The sequence below is a fragment of the Lactuca saligna genome, chromosome 4 (genome assembly GCF_052625555.1).
Source record: "Lactuca saligna cultivar CGN05327 chromosome 4, ASM5262555v1, whole genome shotgun sequence".
Lineage (NCBI taxonomy): Eukaryota > Viridiplantae > Streptophyta > Magnoliopsida > Asterales > Asteraceae > Lactuca > Lactuca saligna.
Window position 1 is genome coordinate 96295676 of NC_136420.1, and position 23051 is coordinate 96318726.

Consider the following 23051-nt stretch of genomic DNA (forward strand, 5'->3'; position numbering starts at 1 on the left):
TGATTTTTTTTAAAAGTGTATAATTGGTCCTTATTTAATTATTTTTGGCACCTATATATACTAAAGGTACCCATAAAAACTTAAAATTCAGAACTTTAATATATGATGGACACTTGTTAGTTGTTGTGGCTCCACCATTGATTGCATTATGAATGTTATAAGGACAAAATGAGTTCACAAAGTTTCAAAATTTTGAATTCGTAAGCTTTACTTGAAGTAATTAATGTTCTAAAACTAAACCGTATGATGATTGTGTATTTGTCTAATTTCAAATATAGTTTTTGAGGGAGAAAAACTTCAAACAAACGATACCACGAGAGATAGTCGTGGAGGAGAGCGAGATAAGTTATGGCATTGTAACCAACACATTAAAAAGGGCCGTTCGTTACTGGGCAGCTCTACAAGCAAGCGACGGCCACTGGCCATCTGCAAACAATGGCTGCCATTATTTTATGCCACCTATCGTTAGTAATAATTTCTGTTTCCACATTACTTTTTGCTATTTGGATGCATTCTTATATTAATCGATATCTTGTTTTTGTAGATCATGTGTTTGTATATAACAGGCCATCTTGATACATTCTTCTTAGCAGAAGATCGAAAAGAAATCCTACGGTATATATATTATCACCAGGTATCTTATGTGCCAACTTAAGCTTTCTTTAGTGACCAGTTTCATAAAATTCCAAGAGATTGAACATAACCAAATTATACAATATGTGCATGTAGAATGAAGACGGGGGATGGGGATTTCACATAGAAGGTCACAGCATCATGTTTTGCACGACACTCAATTATATATGCATGCGAATGCTCGGAGAAGGACCTGATGGTGGCCATGATAATGCATGTTATAGAGCTCGTAAATGGATTATTGATCATGGAAGTGTCACTGCCATCCCTTCATGGGGAAAGACTTGGTTATCGGTGTGTTCCTCGTGAAACTAATTTGTCCAACATATTATGCCTTTTTGGCACGATCATCCCTTCTATTGTTGATAAACTGATGTTTTAACTTAATTTAGATACTTGGGCTATATGAGTGGTCAGGAAGCAATCCAATGCCTCCGGAGTTTTGGCTTCTCCCATCATTTCTTCCCTTCTCTCCAGGTTTCCCTCTTTCTAGTTTTCATGCCTTTGATTGTTCATGGTTCAATTCATTTATAACTGTTGGAATCTTTTTACTACTGAGAGTTTTACTTCTTTATTTGGCGATATATATATCCAGGAAACATATGGTGTTATTGTCGGATGGTTTATATGCCAATGTCTTATTTATATGGGAAGAGATTTATTGGTCCGATCACTCCTCTAATTCTGCAGTTGAGAAAAGAGCTTTATTCTATACCATATCATGAAGTCAAATGGACAAAAGTAAGACATGCTTGTGCAAAGGTATACATTTGATATATTGTTCTTATTAGATGGCTCGATAATAAATCAACACATGCATTGATATCCAATAAAAAGTGATAATGTATATCATCTTTATCCTTTGAATAATGAACATATACTTCACATATATACATACCAAGATGGACCTGGGTGGAAAACTAATAAAATTGGCTAAGCTAATATGCAATCTAACACCCCTTCATAATTTTAACATGAGTAGAAAAACGAACATTCGCTTGTGGTGACCTAATTTTTGGCGAAGTGAATGTCTATCTAGATCTTCGATCTTTGATGACAAAATGGATTTGAGGACATGTACATGCCATGATATTCACATTATACTAAAGTCACCTTGCCTGGTAGAGGACAAAGCTCACATGGTATGTTACAGACCCTACATGTTTTAGCAATAACATTAGTTAGACCCTAATATTTGGCCTCACCACTCAAACAAGAAATAACACATTGGCATTTAGACGAACAAGATACAAGGTTTTCCTTAAAAGTATATAGTAGCCTTATGTAGATCATCGGGTAAATGGAAACCCCCCGCTTGGCATTCGAATATGCAATAAGGCAAGTAGATGGTGAAGCATGTAAACATAACATGCGATCCATTAGTACCCCATATGCATCAAGAATATGTTTGAGATCATGTAAGTATGGCCCCATGGATCATGCATAAATAGATAGGTCTGTGGACAACAATATATATGCTAGGTCTCATGAATGTTAAGTACTTTAACGCCCGACTAGATTGAAAAATAGTGTAGGATGTGCTACCGGAGTACTACATGCATCAATTTTATGAATAACCTTAATGGTATTATCAATGGGTTGAAATTCATCAAGTTAGCACATTCCCAGAAATTCAGTGGCATATTTTGGTTGAGATAAGAAAAGGCCACATGGTAGGTGAACAACGTAGATACCCAAAATATAGCTCATATCCTCGATATTTATCATCTATAATTTTTGACCAATCTATGTGTTAAAGTAGATCAGTGGAGGAAAAAATAAGAATAATGACATACATGCATAAGAGCATGTAATTTGTAGCTTGAGGGCAGTGATAGATGAAGAGAGATGAGTGATTATGACTATGTTGAAACTCAAGTCGTGCATCATGCTCATCAAATTATGGGCACTGGAATGCGGGCCATGTTTAAGGCTATATAAGGAATGTTGAAGGTGACACACATGATTGGGAAATTATATGTCTAGATGCAAGGGGTTGATGCATGTAAACCTTTTCTTGATTGTGGTAGTCAGAAAGGAATTCATCACATCAATTTGATGGGTAGATGAATGTTGGGATACCACAAGAGCGAGAAGCATGCAAATGGTAACTAGTTTGACTATTTTACCGAAGGTCTCATCATAGTTGCCTTGTTGTTAAATTTGGATGTTCACAACAAGCCTTACTTTGTAGAGGGTAAGTGAACTATCTCTATTGATTATTATTATTATTTTTGAAAAACCACATTTATCTCACCATATCAGCTCCATGGGATTAGGAAACAATCACCCATGTACCATTAGAAATACGAGCCTAGAATTATTCAGTTACTGTTTTATGTTAGTGTAGGTCTTTTAAGTCCTATAAGTACGAGCATGTGATGGGTAAGAGAGAGAGTAGGTGTTGATGTTGAAATAATTTTGAGGTTTGGTAAAAACGCTTTTGGATTAGGAATATATATGTGGGTGATTGTGGCGTGATGTGTTATTTTTGGTGGATGATGGGAGGAGCAGAATGGGCATGGTGGTGTTCGATGTTAACCGATAGTGGGAATATGGATTATTTCAGTGAGAGAAATGGAAGGAGTGATCGGTTGTTGAGCATCAACAACGAGTGGTAGAAAACGATGAAGGGTCAAGGAGTTGTTAATTATTGTCACATGATTATTGACTAATCATGGATATCATCCTAGAAGTCCTAGGATTAGGGGTTTATTATGAATATGGAGTCATACAGGAATATTGGCTCGTCGAATATGACATGAAGAGATACAATGACTTTTTAGGTGGATAGGTCAAGACATTGGTAGTTGTGGTGAAGGGTGGATATCCTAGGAATTTGCAGGGCGTTGAACATGGTTGAAATTAGTGAGAGGTGGTGAGGTGAGAGAAACATAGAAAACTAAATACTCGTAGATAAGAGTAAGTTGGATGATTTTTTATTAAGCAAAAGTAAGGTGTGTTGTTGTTTATCACAGATGAGGGAAGGATAATGAGAAAATGGGTTGCCTTGTTGAATCCTTCATTCCAAAAAGTTGTTGGGAGGTGAGAGTGAAAGAGAAGCTTTGAAATTTGAACCATATTGTTTAATGTTTGAAGCATGCATTTGTATCTTCTATTTTGTTGGAAAGTGCAGGTGATGCCATACAATCGGATTGAATGGCCAATTACAAACAATAGGAACACAAAGAACAAAGATGACTCCAAAGCTGGATTATTTTATTAGTTATTAATACAAAAAACGTCCTCAAACAATGAATAAAGGAGATCCTTATAAGGAGGATCAGATAAGCACAACTTCTTAACCCTAAAAGATTGTAATTGATGAGGGAAAAAATTTGCAATCATTTATCTAAACCAAAACTCAAAACAAAAAGTTTTCATAATTAGAATAAACGGAAAAAACGCGTTTTGAGGCCCTAAACGATCATGGATAGCCAGAAGACACCAGATGTCATGGCGAAGTGATGATTTTTCTTAATTGACACGTTTTACATGTTGTGCGCGAATTTCGTCCAATTCTGAGCTTTTGGATCACTTTGGCAGATTTAGTGCTGATGTTATCTTTGTTCCAATCCTACTAGTGTTGACATCATCAATCCATGCATCAACACTTGTACCACTTGCCTCAGTAGGGACACTAGAATTGAAATTGGATTCCATGAGTTGGAAAATAACCATGAAATAGTTTGCTGTTGTACTCCCCCCTTTATCACTTTGGGAAGATTGAATTGAACATCTGGATTGATTTTTAACAATAAAAATAGGAATAAAAAGTGGGTGAAGTGATCTAAAAAAGGATGACATAATATTGTAAACCATTCAAACTAGAAGTTAGGGAAGTTTGAATAGCAGAGTGTACAATTTAAAATCACTAGAAACATGAAAGACAGATAATTAAACGAAAAATGAATGTGTTTTCCAAGTTGACTAGCAAATTACATTGGTATTGTCGTTATTACATTAAATAAAACTATTTGAAATGAGAATGTATACACTTGATCGCCGGGATGACCGAGCCATTGGTGCCAAAGATATTGAATTGAGGATAAGAGGAGCATGATCATAAATTTGTCCTTTGCTGTCACATCAGATTAATGTTTGTTGGATCTGCTAATTCTTAATAGTAAAATCGTCGATACAATAACATATTTTTTTTAATGTTGGGTGTAATGAGATTATTATCGAGGTGAAGAGTGTCGTGTGTATTTTTTATAGGAATGTCCTTGTGTTCGGTTATGCTTACAAGAATTCGATACCCATTAGCAACATAAACATAACTTGGATCATGAATTTTAGACAAAATTTGAAATGTATCTCTATTCGTATGAACATAATCGGTTTCTCATACATCAATAATCCAGGCAATATTTTTGGGGTTATTTGATGAAAAAGAGTTGTACAAGTGATGGAGATAGGTGGGGTGTTCATTGTTATTGACCCATAGATATGATTAGGCCACTAGCGATATTTGGGCCATAGCATTGGATTGTGTGATAGCAACCATGTGAGCCTGATAACCAATATTGAAGGTGGTTAGTGGCTAGATTGGAGTTGGGTCAGCATGTCAGCAATAGGTCGAGTCGACCACTAGGATAAATACCCATACTGAGGTGGTGGCATTCCTTGCTGTCGTTGGAGGTTTGGCTACTTTTGACGGTCATTCCACCGTCCTTGTCCATGGAAATTATTGTCGCTAGTTTAAAGAATATTACTAATGAAGAGAAAGATGGATAGGAGGCATGAGTAACGTGAAAAGTAGGAGGGGCGATTTGAGTCTAATTCTTCTAGCAACATAATCAAACCTTGAGGAGCGAACATTGATTGCGTAGATCACTAGATTTTTGTTCAGCATCGACGATCTGATGTTTTCAAGTAGGTCGCATTGGTTTTGATGTTGGTGAAGTAGTCGGTGATAGATTGATCTCCATTGGTTTCACGTATTTGTTCACTGGGAAGAGGTTTTTAAGACTCACCCACACATTACGAGCCAACAAATCCTTCTTAGAAATCATTTGAAGAAAAGATTGGGAGATGGTCCTGTTAAGATCAAGAAGGCTCTTTGTAGTTGTTATTTAAGTGATTGGTAACGTCAAATTCAATATAGTGAATCGAGAAAAGTTCCCTCCACACATCATAGTTGATCCAGTTAAGATCAAGAAGGAGAGAGATATAATATTTGACATCCCTAATGTTAAATACATTGGGATAGAGTTGAGGAGAGAGTGAAGGGTCAAATAGTAATAATAGATTTTATGAGTGGAAAAGGAAGGTTTATCATATTTGCTACGATACCATCATAATTTTTATCTTCTCATTCCCTTGAATAATGATCATACATAACACATATATACATACTGAGATGGACATGGGTTGAGAAGTAATGTAATGGGCTAAGCTAATATATAGTCTCACAAAAGAACAAAGTTATCGGCACAATCATATTGATTTGTGTTAGAAATATGAGTTTAATGGCACTTGGAAACCTGGGAATCGTGATTATTACTTTTAAATCGAAGTATTTGGGTGGTACTCCCAAATCCCAATTGGATAAAACTCAGAAAAACCAGAGAAAAAGAAAGAGAATGAGAGGGTATATTTTCGTGAGTACCAGAAAAACATACCAAAACGGAATTTAGATCATTGTTTGAAAATTGTCGTATGACAGTTTAAAACTGTCACAAAACCACCAAAATGGTCAAAAAACGGGTATTTTGAATAAAAATCAAAATGGGTCAATTCTCTAAAAAACCGGATTTCGATCCTAGCCAGGGGCTCTGTCCCTTGGACCCCGCCAGGGGCTGCCACCCCTTGGACCCTGCTCCCAGGGGCACTGCCCCCGGACCCACGTTTGTTCAGGGGTTTCGCCCCTAAATGACAATGTACTTTGATACTTGATCAAACTTAAACAAGTGTGTACTCCACATCTTCATTCCTAATTTAATATTTATCAATATCACTTTTCGTCAACAAAATAATCTCATTATACTTAAATAACATTGATGATAACAAATCACCAACAATTTGCTCACACTCTCGTACTCTACATGATAAAAAAAATTCACCTCTCAACATTAGATCTTGATACATTATATCAAAAGAAACATATATTCCATTCGTTTGAATTTGTGAAACTAAAACTCACGATTAAATTGATAGATTTGTAGGCTATAGATATAGCCAATACAAAGAACATAAGGTACTAGAAAGAAGGAACTTACAACTAACTAATTCTAACTTAAAAGAAATCTTTCTGAGGACTAGAAAGTCTATTATTAATGGTAACAAGGTAACACTCAAAGAAACCTACACGTGCAATAATTAACAACTCCCCCCTTAAATAAAACATGCTTATGGCATTTGATGTACTCAACACTTTGAACTCCAAGTAGTCTCATTAGCTTCACAAATTAATCTAATTTTAGTTGCTTAGTCATTATATCTTCAAGCTGATCCTATGCAAATGCTCTATAGTAAAAACTTCACTATTTGTAAGATCTCTCAAGAGATTAAATATCACATCAATATGCTTCCTTCTTCCATGGAGATAGTGGCACGGCTATGTTGAAGTCTTGACCCACCTATATATATATATATATATATATATATATATATATATATATATATATATATTAATTTTATAACAATGCATATACAATTAAAATTATTGACCTACCTTAAATAATTTTAGTAAACTACCTGAGTATTTTAGACAACTCAAATACATGTATTTTTATAGTTCATACTTTATATTTTAACAGTCCAATCCAATATAAATAATCTAATACAACTTGAATTAAAAAAGAAAATTAAAATAATAATCGTACGAGGGCAAAATGACATTTTCTATCCAAACCTGACACTTATCGAGCGATCACCATTAGGCATCACTCATAAGCCCGTTGACCATCTCAATTGCAAATCAACATCACCTTCAGGTGCATCGGTACCACCATTGGCAGTCGTCATTCACCCCTCTGTCATTAGTAATGATATAATTTTAAAAATATATCAAAATATAAGACCTCGTTGGATACAGTTGTAAGAACTTTAAATCTTCTTTTGTTTATACGATTCGACCCGAAACCGCAACTAGTATTGTTTCATTTTTTTCTATCGGTTTCATTTAAATTGTGAATCATGTAGTTTTACGTTCTAGACTCGCCACTCCATGGAGAATACGATTTTGTAAGCTTTATAGTAGAAATATTATCATTTGATACGTTAGCTCCTTTGGCTTATGAACTTCCAATATTCTTGATAAATTATTGCATCCAAACACACTGGCTTGCATAAAAGGCTATAGCCATGTATTATGCCTCTATAGTAGATAGACTTGTTAGGATTAAGGATTTGAAAAACAAAAACGTGATAATAAAAATGTGAAGAATAATAAGGAACATAAGGATTTAACATGGTTAAATTAAATATAGTAACCAATCTACATCCATAAATAAACAAGATAAAAAAAATTATTGATAATCTTGAGGATACATTTTCTGCATTATAATTACAATTAATACAAAGAGTTTTACTTATAAAAGACATTTGACCTAATTTATTATGAATCAAGGCCTATAGGCCTATTACATCACATACATATATTGGTTCATGATGGAATAATTAGTTCCCACGTTATGAGGCCAAATTGAAGTCCAAATAGTGGGGTTGATTCTGATCACCAAAGGTAAAGATGTGCTTTCGTGTTTGGGTTCGCTACCAAGTCTTCATACTTTGGTTGTAAGCTAGAGCTCTACTTCATGGTTGTGATTCACATATTTCTCATATCCTTGATCCTGAAGCTTTATTCAGGAGAAATATTCAACAACCTTTTCCAATCAGCTTCTCTCTCACTATAAACTTCATCTTACACCTTTTGTCTTAGTCGAAGATTGTATTGACAACTTCTCCTTGATACCTATCTCTTGGTTGAAGCCTTTGTTCCAAAAAAATTCTCTATAAGCCTTGGATCATGGTATATAATCTTAACCCTATGCTTGATCTCTGTAGAGTTAAACTCCACAACTCAACAATCATCCACTTGTAGGTCAATCAACCAATATGTTGTTGTGACAAAAGTAATCAAAACATGAAATCTAACAAAAAGACACAATTAAATCAAATTTATATACAAGAATCATCATCAAAAAACATACTTGAATGTTGATGTTTACAACAGAAACACAAATACAAAATTCTGTAGATTGAGGCTAGCATATTGTAGTGTCCTAAGATAGAAATTTCCCTGGTAGGGATCTGTCTAGAGGATACAACAATCAATCCAAGAAGTGATCTTGAATCTGTCGAAAATTTCTATGTTCCCTTCATCTTTAGAAAAAACGAATTTGCAAGAGAATTTGTGGTGTGATATGATTTTTGTAACCTTCCACAAATGACTGAAACATGTATTTATAGGTATTCATTATGAAACTGTCAAAAACCAAAAATAACTACCATAATACCTGTCATTCAGTAATTATGAATGTAATTAAAAATAAAAATTAATCTCGTAATTAAAAAATATTTTTAATGAATCAGAAAGACCTCAAGAGCCCCAAGACCCAAGGCCCATCTTTTGACCATTAAATATTCTCTTGATATTATCTTATTTTGAGTCCAATTAGGCTAGTCCAACACCACAAACCAAACACATCAATCTTAGCCCAATGTTTTATCCATATTGATAAACTAATGAGGCTTAGACTTATAAGGAGGAGCTTTTTCTTTCTCGCTTCCAATGTGGGACAAGTCCCACAAAGTAAATTAGTAAATAAAGTTCCAACAATACCCCACATTTTCTATTCAAACTCTAAAAATACCCTACATTTGAATAGAAAATAAGAGAACATTGATACTCAAATAAGGGAAGTAAGATATCAAATAAGGGAAGTAAGATATGACACGCATTTGAATACATGTTGTAAAACTCGAAGCTTTCATAGTGAGTACTACTTGGATCTACTGTGTGGGTAGTGAACTAGAGTCTTGAACTAACCACTTTTTATAGTAGCATCAAAACAAGAAATATCACACATAACATATCTAAACATAGATAATTTCTCACCGTTGTGTTCATTTCGGTCGTGAACAATCCTTTCTTCATGAGACTTTTAGAGAGCTTATCCATATCAGCTCCTAAAGATGCGACCTCACATCCATCTCACATAGGTAATGCTAATCTGGAATAATTCGTACTATTCCACTATAAAAACTATCAATATTATTAAGAATAAAGAATTCATCCCTATATCACCAACTGAAAACATAAAATAAATATCATAAGAGTGAGCATACCTTTGTGTTAGTGCTTCTTTGAATCTTCCCCAACTAGTTATCCCATTGAACCTAGACCATGGGATCTCCAATGTTGCTAGGTTAGGTTTCTGCCAGGTGGTGACTCATGGTGTTGTCTTTAAGCCCATTCCCCTCGATGTGAAGAGAACTTGCACTCTGATAAGGCCTTTTATCAAAGGATCAACTATATTTTCCTTTGACTTTATGTAACTAATGGAAATTATTCCATTCTTCAGCAATCCACTTATTGTAATGTTTATGCACCTATTGTGTCTTGAATTTCAGTTGTATATCTTACTTTGTGCTCTGGAAAGAGCAGCGATGCTATCACAATGTATACCAATGACAGTAACAGGTTTAGGCCACACAGGAATACCTTATAGGAAGCTTTTAAGCCATTTAGCTTCTTCAATAGCTTTATCTAAAACAACAAACTCTACTTCCACCATAGAGCGAGTATTCACATTTTTCTTAGATGATTTCCAAGAGATAGCGGCTCCACCAATAGTGAACATATATCCAATTGTGGATTTTGCCTCATAAGTATTGGAAATCCAATTTTCATCACAATATCCTTCAAGAATAATAGGATATCTCGTGTAATGCAATCCATACTTCATTGTATGCTTTCAATATCTAAGCACTCTGACTAATTCATACTAATGATCTTTCCCAGGATTGTGGGAGTAACGGCTCAGTCTACTTACACTGTATGCCAAGTACGGTCTAGTACAATTCATAATATACATTAAGCTACCAAGAACTTGAGTATATTCTAACTGAGCTACACTATCACCTTTATTCTTCTTAAGATGACTTGAAGGATCAAAAGGGGTGACTATGGGCTTATCATCATAATGTCCAAACTTCTTGAGTAAACTTTCAATATAATGAGACTGAGTAAGAGTATATCCATCTGGTCTTCTTTGAACTCTTACACCAAGGATCACATCTACTACTCCCAAGTCCTTCATGGAAAAGGAGGAGTGTAGCATTTTCTTGTTTTGATTGATCACATCCAAACAAGTACCCATTATAAGCATAGCATCCACATATAAGCATATGATGACACAAGCATTCTTGTACTATTTGGAATAAACACATCGATCACATTCATTAATTCTAAATCCATTAGAGAGTAATGTGTTGTCAACATTATCATGACATTACTTGGGAGCCAGTTTAAGTCCATAAAGTGATCTAACTAACTTACAAACTTTGTTTTCTTGACCTATAACTACAAACCCTTTAGGCTGATTCATATATATATATATATATATATATATATATATATATATATATATATATATATATATATATCTTCATCTAGTTCACCATACAAGAAAGCAGTTTTCACATCCATTTGGTGTATTTCCAAATTGTGAATGGCTGCAATTGCTACTAATGTATGAATTGATGTAATTGTTGTAACAATTGAGTAGGTGTTAAAGAAGTCTTGACCTTCCTTTCGACGACACCCTTTAGCTACTAACCGAGCTTTGTACTTCTCAACGGTACCATCAGATCTAAACTTCTTCTTGAATATCCATTTGTGCCCAATTGGGTTTTTCCTAGGTGGCAAATCTACCAATTTGCAAGTGTTATTTTGCATAATGGAGCCAATCTCACTTTTGATTGTCTCTTTCCAAAATGGAGCTTCAGAAGAATCCATAACATCCTTGTAAGTTTGTGGTTCTTTATTCACTACATAGGTCATGTAATCAGGTTCAAAATCATTGGCTATTTTGCCACGTTTTCTTCTTCTAGGTTCTAAGTTCTTCTTGAACCTTTGAAGAACTCTCTTCATTTGACTACAAACTTTTGTCAAGAATGGTTTAATTAAGTCCATCATCTAGAGGTCTTTCCCTAGAGTAGGCAACCTTTTTCCCTTTATCCTTAAAAGGAAAAATATTTTCAAAGAATTCAGCCTCTTTTGATTCCATGATGATTTGGTTATAGATATCATTAACATGTGATTTATAAACAAGAAACCTATAGGCTGCACTATTCATGGTAGAGCCAAGATATATGCAATCTATGGTTTTTGGTCCAAGTTTAGTCCTCAAGGGAAAAGGTACTTGTATCTTAGCAAGGAAACCCCACACTTTCATCCTCTTGTAAGAGGGTAACCTCCCTTTTCTACAGATGATCGGGTAATTTATCACTCTTTTTATGAGGAATTCTATTAAGAATTGAATTTTCTGCAAGACATGCTTCTCCCCACAGATTATGTGGTGCTCCAGAAGTAATTAACATTAAATTAATCATGTTTTTAAATGTTCTATTCTTTCTTTCTGCCACTCAATTTTGTTGATGAGTATATGGAGCAATTGTTTAATGTATAGTACCATTTAAAGAACAAAATTCAACAAAGTCTTTGGATTCATATTCTCCTCCTCGATCAGACATTAGAATTTTGATCTTTTTGTCAAGTTAATTTTCAACTTCATCCTTGTAATTCTTATAAGAATTCAAGGCTTCATCCTTGGTATTTAATAAATAAATATAGTAATACTTGTTATAATCATCAATAAAAGATATATAATAATTCTTTCCTCCTCTTGTAGGTGTTGCTCTAAAATCACATAAATCAGAGTGGATTAAGCCAAGTATTTCATTAGATTTTTCAGTTGATTTGTGAGGATGTTGTGAAAATTTAGATTCTACACAAACCTCACATTTCATATTTTTATCTAATGAACATTTTGGTAACATGCCAAGTTTTGCCATTCTTTGAATAGAACAAAAGCTAACATGTCCCAATCGAGAATGCCACAAAAATGAAGGATCATGCATATACATAGAAAAGGGACTAGTAGTGCCCATTATTACATTAGCATGAAGATTGGTTACATCATTGTTTGGTGTTTCAACACCATAGTACAAAGGTAAGACACTAACTTTGAAGAGACCCTCACTAAGGTATCCCTTTCTAACATACATCCCACCCTTGGTGAGAACAAACTTATCATAATCAAATACAAGTTTGAATCCTTTGTTACTAAGAATAGGACCAGAAATTAGATTCTTAGTAATTTCAAGAACATGCAATACATCACATAAAACAAGTTCTTTTTTAGAAGTCAGTTGTAGCTTCACTTTTCCCTTTCCTTTAATTTTTGCAGTAGAGCCATTACCCATAAACCTTGGTTCAAAATTAGAGATTTTTTAGTATGTAGAGAACATGGTTCGGGAGTTGCAAATGTACCTTGTGGCTCTAGTATCAATCCACTAATCCACACAATTGCTAACCATGTTGGTTAGAATCACAACAACAAACTGATTTGGTGATTTAACCATGTTCGTTTGACTAGAAGTTCCTCCACCAGAATTACTACCATTGTTTCCATTGTTTCATCCTTGACCCCTCCTAAATCTGTAATTTTTAGCCTTGTGTCCAGTTTTTCCACAGACATAGCATGGACCAGAATTCTTCTTGAAATTCTTCGTATTTGGGCCATGATTTTTGCCATTTTTGGAAGAGTTTTTGGAGCCTTGCTTCCCTTTCTTATTGTTGTGCTTTGTCCTTGAAGTACTTGCTTCTCCAAAAAAGTTTGTACTTGGTTCCAAGGAATTTGCATCTGCCTTCTCATTCAATTTTTAATCTTCTTCCACGCGAATTCTCAACACAAGTTGCTCAAAACTCATATCATCAGTTAAGTGCTTAAGATATAGTTTTAAATTCTTCCAAGAAGGAGGAAGTTTTTCAATGATTGAAGCAATGATAAAATTTTAGTTAATTCCCATACCTTCAACTTCAAGATCATGTGCAATAACTTGAAGTTACTCCACTTGCTTGAGGACAGGTTTGGTATCCACCATCTTGAAATTTATGAACTTTCCAATCACGAATTTCTTGGAACATGACACTTCTATTTTGTAATTCTTTTCCAATGATTCCCACATCTCTTTTGCAGTAGTCATGGTAGAGTAGATATCATAGTGGGAATCATCCGAGGCATTCATAATATAATTTCTGCAATTACACTTATTTTTGTTCCAGGTTTCCACAACCCTTTGATGTTCTGCCAATTAGGTTGCAGTGAGTGGTTTTGTTCCTTCTGTAATGGTTACACCAGTAGGAGAAGAGGGAGAATCATCAGTGAGAACATTAGAAACATGAAGAGTTGTTAGATAAAACATCTTTTGTTGCCATCTCCGAAAATCTGAGCCTTTGAACTTCTCAAGCCTTTCCACATGTGTTTTGATGATGGAAATTTGATCCATTCTTCACTTTTTGATTTTTGTCTTAGATTGCTATGAAAAAATTAATCAAAACACAAAATCTAACAAACAGACACAATTAAATCAAATTTATATACAAAAATCATAATCAGAAAACATACTTAAATGTTGATGTTTCCAACAGAAATGCAAATACGAAATTATGTAGATTGAGGCTTACAAATTGTAGTGTTCTAAGACAGAAATTTCCCTGATATGGATCTGTCTAGAGGATAAAACAATCAATCCAAGAAGTGATCTTGAATCTGTCTAAAATTTCTATGTGCCCTTCAACTTCAGAAAAAACAAATTTACCCGAGAATTTGTGGTGTGATAGATTTCTATAACCTTCCACAAATGACTGAAAATAGGTATTTATACGTGTTCATTATGACAATTGGAAACTGTCAAAAACCAAAAATAACTGCCATAATACATGGCATTCAGTAATTACGAATGTAATTAAAAATAAACATTAATTTCGCAATTTAAAAAAATATTTAATTAATCAGGAAGACCTCAAGAGCCCCAAGTCCCATCTTCTGACCATTAAATTTTCTCTTGATATTAGCCTATTTTGAGTCCAATTAGGCAAGTCCAACACCACATACCAAGCCCATCAATCTTAGCCCAATGCTTTATCCATATTGATAAGCTAATGAGGCTTAGACTTATAAGGATGAGCTTTTTCTTTCTTACTTCCAATGTGGGACAAGTTCCACAAAGTAAATTAGAAAAAAATGTTCCAAGATATGTTTCCTTCCAATTTGTGTAACCCCCATCTCTCTTGTACCTACCTTTGCTTTAAGTCTTCAGTGTGACAATTGAATCCATGCTTAGCTTTAAGTGTTATGTTGTAGTAAGGACAAAGAGTTCAAAGGGAAAGGGAGAATTAAACTTCATAACTCAACAAGAGTTACCACATGTTGCTTCTTAGAGGCATAGGATACAGTTCCTCCATTTAGCATAAATACATAACATGAAGTGCTTTTACAAGCATTAATATTTCATCATGTGTGATTCCTTTCGACTATGCATGAATCTGCTTATAAGGCATAAATTATACATCAAATCAAGCATCTAGATATCATATACATCAAACTCCCTAATATTTGTTAATAAATGGTTTTATGCACTTTCTCAAGTGGTTTTTTATTTGACAGCTTGATAATATCAAGAACCATTGGATTTTAAACTCCATTGCAATCACCTAAACCAAATATTTCCATAATTTCTCTAACATATTTCTTTTGACTTATCTAAATTCCCTTATCATATTGATGAATTTCAACTCCTAAGAAATACTTCATTTATCCCAAATTCGACATTTCAAACTACTTTTTTCATAGAAGTTTTGAAAGTTTGCAACATTAACAAATTGTTAGTGATAAACACAAGATCGTCAACAAAGATATTTACATATAGTAGTTTTTTCTTCTCCTTTTTTATTAATAGGGTGTGCTCAAACTGACTTATCTCAAATCCCTTTGTAATGAAATAGTGTTATATTCTACTAAATTAGGTTTTGGGAAATGATTTATCCCCATATGGTGGTTACACTAGCTGCCATGTTTCATTTTTTTTCTATGGCTTCTAGTTCTATTTTCATGGCATCTATCTATTTCTTTAGAAATATTTCATCATTATAACAAACTAGATAATCATTTGTTATAAACATTAAGAAATTTAGTACTTCTTCAACTTAAATACCTTTCTTGATCTACTAATCCGTAGGATAAACATGTGCTTTTCTTTCTCTTTTGTTGGACAGTTGGCATGTTGTTTCTTTATTGGATGATAGATTTCCATCTTCTTTATATTCTTTTTGAGATATATCTCTAACATTAGTGTTGTTTTCAAGGATGTCATCATCATTAATTTCACTAATTGCTGGATTATCATCATCAATTTCTTTTTATACCTATCCTCAATCAAGAGTAACATCTATCATTTTGTTTGTTGTCCTTTCCCAATTCCATATTTTTTTAAATACAAAATCATGAATTAATTGTGATATTCATGTTTATCGTGTTTATCATTTTCTACCCTTTAGATTATTCATTTTATCCAATCATCACTAATATTTGACTTTTGGCTTCTAGTTTAACTATGTTTTCAACAAAAATATCCATACTTCCCAAACAACCCAAAAACCAAAAAATAACGTTGAACATTGGATTTTATACCACGCAAACTCCCTTATGGACATTTATCTTTCAATATTGTTATAGGGATTCTAATGATAACATGGTAGGTCCACGTTGCTACTTTTGGTCATAGTATTGTGGGTATCTTTTTTCTTCAAGAAAGTAGTGTCCAGTATCATAATTGTACTATTTTTGTGTTTATTTACCTCATTTTGTTATGAGATATATTTATGTCATACGTAATGTGGAAAGCTAAAAGTTCTTACGAATTAAATTCTCCCCTGTCAGTTCTTAAACGATACAATTATGACCTATATTTCATTTCTACCATAGTTTTGATGACTTTAAAGCTAAAAATTCTTCACGATTTTCTGTATGAAAGTAAACACATACGTATTGACTACATCATCTATTAGTGTCAACATGTATATTTTATTTCCATGAGATTCTAGAGAAATTGAGCCACATAAATTTGAATTTACCAATGTAGTGGTCTTTTTTATCCATATGATCTTGTTTGTAATTTGTGCTCAAATTTACTTTACAACTATGTAGGTAGAACATACTTTTGTAGTTTTTTTATTTTTAGCCATCTACAAACCATATTTCTATATAAATAAGTGAGAAATTCTTATAACTTAGATGTCTAAGCCCTATATACTAGAAATCACTTGCTTCCTCATCATTGGCATTGAAACATGATGCTTCATTTTTTAGAATGTTTGGTATTCAAAATATACATCTTGTTGGTTTCCATTTCACTTTTTATAATTATGTATCATCTTGGATGAAATAACTTTCAAACCCTTCTATTAATAAGAATGGTTATGTATTTGTCTTGAAGTTGATACATACTAAGTAAATTTTTGTGTAAATCAAGAACAAAGAATACATTAGAGATAGTTTGAAAGCTTGTACTTATGATTTATACACTCTCATATCTACTTTATTTGAGGCCTCATCATTAAAAAAATGTTTTCATTATTTCTTTATCAATGGCTTGATAAATATAATTCTTGAACTTCTTATCCTTAAACTATTTATTTGTAATTACTTTTACCTCTCCTTTTCTCATATCCCTTCCTTGTGGAACAACAACGACTTCGTCTTCAACTAATCCCAACGTTATTTAGCCCATAGATAATTCTCCATCCACTTTTTGCAATGCTTATGCAATCCATAAAATATTGGGATGTAAAGTTGAACAAACGTACTACTATTACTATTCTCAACCATACACACTTTTATGTTTTGATCATACTGTTCCTACCTCTTTCTCTCATTTTAGTTTTAGGAATTACAATTATTTAAAACTAAAACTCATGATTGAATTGATAAATTTAGGGGCTATATATAGTTAATAGAAACAACATAAAGTACTAAAAAGAGGGAACAAACAATCAAATAATTCTATTTTATGGGAAAGATTCCATAGGACTACAAAGTTTGTTATTAATGTTTACAAAGAAACATTGTACTCAATGTGAATACCTTCAAACCAAAATAAAATTAGTTAACAAGTGTTAACATGATAAGTTAACCAAGATAAACAAACTTGAAATTTGCTAACAAATTGTATTTTTTTTTGTTGATATATGTAGGAGGACATTTATTATCCCCACCCTTGGCTACAAGATCTAGCTTGGGACGCTATATATGTAGCAGTGGAACCTATCCTAACTCGTTGGCCATTTAAGAACTTGATTCGAGAAAAAGCGCTTACAACAACAATGAAACACATTCATTATGAAGATGATAATAGTCGTTACATTACTATTGGTTGTGTTGAAAAGGTATTGATTATTATTATATATATTTATATCTATGGAAAACAAAAATAAACCTATGTAGGCACATCCTATTAATTCTCAATCTATGTAGGCATTATGTATGCTTGCTTGTTGGGTGGAGGATCCTAATGGGGACTATTTCAAGAAGCATCTTAGTAGAATCCGTGATATGATTTGGGTACAAGAAGATGGCATGACAGTTCAAAGTTTTGGTAGCCAACTTTGGGATTCTGTTTTGAGTATCCATGCATTAATAGATTGCAATATGGTTGATGAAACTGGAACAACACTAGAGAAAGGACATGAATTCATAAAACATTCTCAGGTCTTTTTCTACTCATTCTTCATTGATTTTGGGTACAAGTTAAAAAAACATTGGTATGATATAATGATTCATAATTAATTTAATTTTAAGATTAAAGACAACCCATCTGGCAACTTCAAAAGCATGTATCGTCACATTTCCAAAGGAGGTTGGACTTATTCTGACCAAGATCATGGATGGCAACTTTCAGATTGCACGGCTCATGGGTTAATGGTAAACTTTAATATTTTTAAGATATCTCTACATATGAACAATATTGTTCAAAAAATTAATTTATTTACCACATTAAAAAGAATAATATTAGATACCTTGACTTTTTAATTTCAAAAATTAGTGGATTTTATGAAATAATCATGCTCATATTTTGTTATTAACATATGAATAACCTCTTTCCTATTTCAGTGTTGCCTCCTTTTGGAAAAGATACCTCGAGAAATTGTTGGAGATAAGATAAAACCCGAGCATTTATTTGACTCCATAAATTTACTACTTTCATTACAGGTCGTCTATATAGTCCTCTTAAAATTTCTAAGGATTACTCCTTATTAGAAACAAAGGAATAATATTATGCTAATTTAAATTTAAAAGCGTTGATATGCTTATATATTAAATAAAGCATATCCAATAAAAAGATAAATTTTGTTTCTCATGTACAGTATAAAAATGGAGGTTTTTCAGGGTGGGAACCTGCAGGCTCTCCAAAATGGTTGGAGGTACTAAGTTATTTTACGAAGTTAGAGCTTTTATGTTTTAGTTTTAAGAGTGTTATACAAGACTTATCTCTTGTTGTCTTCTATGGTAAATAGATGCTCAATCCTTCTGAAATGTTTGCAGACATTATGATTGAATATCAGTAAGACCTCATTATATTAACTATTTGATCTTGATTACTATTTTTTTTATAACATTGATTCCTTTTGTATTAATTTCACTGAACACTAACAAAATATTTTGAACTAGATACGTTGAGTGTACATCGTCGGTGTTACAGGCAATGATATTGTTTCAAAAGTTATATCCTGATCATAGGACTCAAGAAGTTGCAAAATGTATTTCTAATGCTGTTCGATTTCTTGAAGATACACAATGGCCGAATGGATCATGGTACGTATGCTTTTGTGTGGATATATATATATATATATATATATATATATATATATATATATATATATATATATATATATATATATATATATATAAGTAGAGAAAGAGAGGAAAAATGAAAATACCTTATAACAATGTATAAGCTTAGGTACCCAACCCATCACACAATGTTGTTTTTTTATGATATTTTCATTTTAATTATAGAAGATTCTTAAACTTCAACCCATAACTTGATTTACTTACAAGATTTTTAAATTTTCAACAGTATCATCCTCATATATCACATATTTTTTCTCGAATACATGGTTGTTTATATGTAATATAGTTGCAAATGAAAATGATGTATAGAGGTTAGAGGAAGATAATGGTGAAAGTACGAAAATTTTAGAAGTGTATATCAATTTATGGGTTGAAGTTTAAGAAACTTGGACAATTACAATGTGTATATGATACAAAATTATTTAGTATGTTATATATATATATATATATATATATATATATATATATATATATATATATATATATATATATATATATATATATAACCAAATTGCGCTATAGCGGTGCTATAGCATTTTGCGGAGGTCAAGAACCGCTATTTTCAATTTAGCGTTTTCATTTCGCGGTACCGCTATTAGCGGTGCTATTCACCGCTATAGCGGTGCTACGAGCGTTATCCCATTTTCGTTCACTTTTTGGGCCATTTGGTTACTTTGTCAATGAGAAGCTAGTTTTAATGATCTCACTACAATTTCATTTTAAAAAACCCGAACAACTAACATAATTAAAAACATTTAAAGCAACTACGTCTACCGATAACTCTCTTTCTCACCTCTTTCTGTACTCACGAAGACTTGAGGTGCTATGGTCGGACTCCATTAATGCTTTTTGTAAATCGACCAACACCTATACGACTTGGGACTTAACTCCTTAAATAAACCAAGACCTACTAATACGATATTGAACCCATGAAATGCATTTAAACTCTATTTTGATACTTTGAAACTACCTAGTTTCCATGTTACTATAATAGAATATTATGTTATGTTTTTATGAGTTTTGTACATGAGGCTAGTGTTTTAGAAAATTATTTACCAATGTATTGTATTTTAAAAGTATTTACTTAAACATAGAAAATTGGCTTTTTATTGTGGACCCCATTTAATCTATACAAACTAAAGAAAATAACAAATTATATTGCAACCCCCTTTCCTAACTATTCGACCATTGGCTTACGGTTTCCCACCTTGAAAATTGAAATTTTCCAGTGTGTATGCAACCAAGTCCATCACTGTCCCCTTCTTCTCGAACATCAACCTCCCGTGACCATTATAGGAAAGCTCACGTCAAAAGCATGAAATCCAAACACTCTTAAAATACTGGAAAAACTTCAAACCTATGAATTTCCATATCCAAATCAGCTTCTTCTTCCACGTCGGTGGTTCATGGCGAAGGATGGAATAGAAATGAGACAACGATTTCTGGTTTCGTCAAATTTAATATCTCTTGTTCGAGTAGCAATTGATGCAACAGTCCCAATTCATCATCCATGATCGGTGGTGCATTTCCGTCTTTAAACCAACCAGAGGAAGCACCAGAGAAAATGATTGGCGTTTATGTTCTAGTATTTGCTTCAATCTACTTCCTCTTTTTTAAGCTTTTTCCTATGTTTCTCCCCTAGTTTTCCTCCACACCCGGTCGGATCAATTTGAGTTGTATTTAATAAGAGAAAGAATCATAATCTGCATATTGCATTCACTTCATCAAATCATCGTCACGAAGAATTGCGAATGGAGGAGAGAGTTGTATATCTATCGAAGGGGATGGTAGTATTTTTTTTTGAAGTATGATTGGTTTTCTGTGAACAAGTGGCCTTTTCTTCTCGTTTCTCTCCTCGCCGGAGACTGACATAGGAAAAAAAACCTATAACTGGCCAGGTTACTAGTTCTTCCAGAAACGCAAGGTTGATCGTTTCAGTCACAACCTTATATCCTCTCCATCGTGTAACAGTTCAAGTCGGAACTCGAAAATGAAGATTGAAGAATTAGTTAATGGAATCGACATCATTTGCTTCCTTTATGTGATGTAAATCGAATCGACATCTCCAGTTTCTCTTACCTTATGCCATGAACATGAAGATGGACACGAGAGTGAAGAAACCTAAATTCATTTGAAAGTGGCATTGATGGTTATAAAAGTAATTAATGGAGAAATGATATCAATTGAGGGTGGAATGGTGGATGCTTGGTTATGGACCAACTTTGCAACTACACCTCTAAACAAAGAAAAGAAAACAGTAAATGAATTAATTAAAAAACTATATTTATCTAAACTACCATCTTGTGGTAAATAAATATAAAACTACATCCATATGGTAAATAACTCATGTTTTTATATGACTTTTTAGGTTTGATGATATTAATTCTATATAAACTTATAATATTACTACTCAAATATATAAATTCTTATAAACAAATCTCACTATTTTAGGAATATTTTTGATTTTATTTAGAATCATAAAAGTATTGAATCTTTCAATCTAATGCTTTAAGTGTTTTCCTAAATTGATCATATGAACCTAAATCTCTCTCTCTCTCACTCTACATATATATATATATATATATATATATATATATATATATATATATATATATATATATATATATATACTATTTTAGGAATATTTTTGATTTTATTTAGAATCATAGAGGTGTTGAATCTTTCAATCTAATACTTTAAGTGTTTTCTTAAAATGATCATATGAACCTAAATCTCTCTTTATATATATATATATATATATATATATATATATATATATATATATATTGATGTGCTTAAAAGAAGTTTTAAATTTATAAAAGTTTTTATTAGAACTAGGGACTGTTAGGTAAGTATACCTAATTGTCTAGTAGTTTAGCTAAGCTAAGATGATAATGTCGAACTCAAGAGGAAAGAGTATGATTTAGGCTCATAAAATTTAAGTATTAGTTAAATTAATGACAGTGAAAAAAATAAGAGTTTTAATTCTAAAACTTCAAAAAAAATCTTAAAACAAAACTAATCAAAAGAAATTAGAAATTTGATTATTAAAGTATTTTCACTTGTATTCGATCCCCCTCAATTGTGGTTAATTTCTCGAAAGTGGAATTGATTTACTTTATTGTGTAAAGACCTATTTTCACAACCAAAAAATTTCATTTTTATTAAATTAAAGCTTACCAATTGTAATCCATTATGAAGAAAACCGTTTATTCCAAATACATTTATTAAAAATCAGAGTAATATTTAAAACGTGGAATCTTCATTGCTACTAATGAATGTTTAGAGTCATGCATTTGCCTTCCCATGTTAACCGATGATAGCTTAAAAGATAAACAACTGGGTAAGCACAAAGCTTAGTGAGTTTCCCCCAAAATACCTTATACGATAAACATACAAGCATGTATAACGACCCACACCCTCCCGATTGGGATGCCTAGCCCCAATCAGTCATTGGACCGGAATGCCAACATGCAATGGGTCCAATCAACCATC

General features: G+C 32.8%; 1 protein-coding gene across 3 annotated transcripts in view; it reads left to right on the top strand.

Annotated features, from left to right (window-relative positions):
- Window positions 1–23051, top strand: part of LOC145042424 (beta-amyrin synthase 1-like) — a 41376-nt gene that overhangs the window by 10012 nt on the left and 8313 nt on the right. For 2 of the 3 annotated variants that reach the window (XM_078990838.1, XM_078990840.1), the window contains exons 2-13: window positions 279–464; window positions 545–634; window positions 730–927; window positions 1026–1110; window positions 1229–1395; window positions 17900–18091; window positions 18180–18413; window positions 18504–18626; window positions 18816–18914; window positions 19070–19126; window positions 19220–19266; window positions 19374–19517. In XM_078990838.1, the coding sequence (XP_078846964.1) occupies window positions 279–464; window positions 545–634; window positions 730–927; window positions 1026–1110; window positions 1229–1395; window positions 17900–18091; window positions 18180–18413; window positions 18504–18626; window positions 18816–18914; window positions 19070–19126; window positions 19220–19266; window positions 19374–19517 (1622 nt within the window). Of the gene's footprint in view, window positions 1–278; window positions 469–544; window positions 635–729; window positions 928–1025; window positions 1111–1228; window positions 1396–17899; window positions 18092–18179; window positions 18414–18503; window positions 18627–18815; window positions 18915–19069; window positions 19127–19219; window positions 19267–19373; window positions 19518–23051 lie in introns of those variants that run through there. The other variant, XM_078990841.1, reaches the window with a different exon arrangement.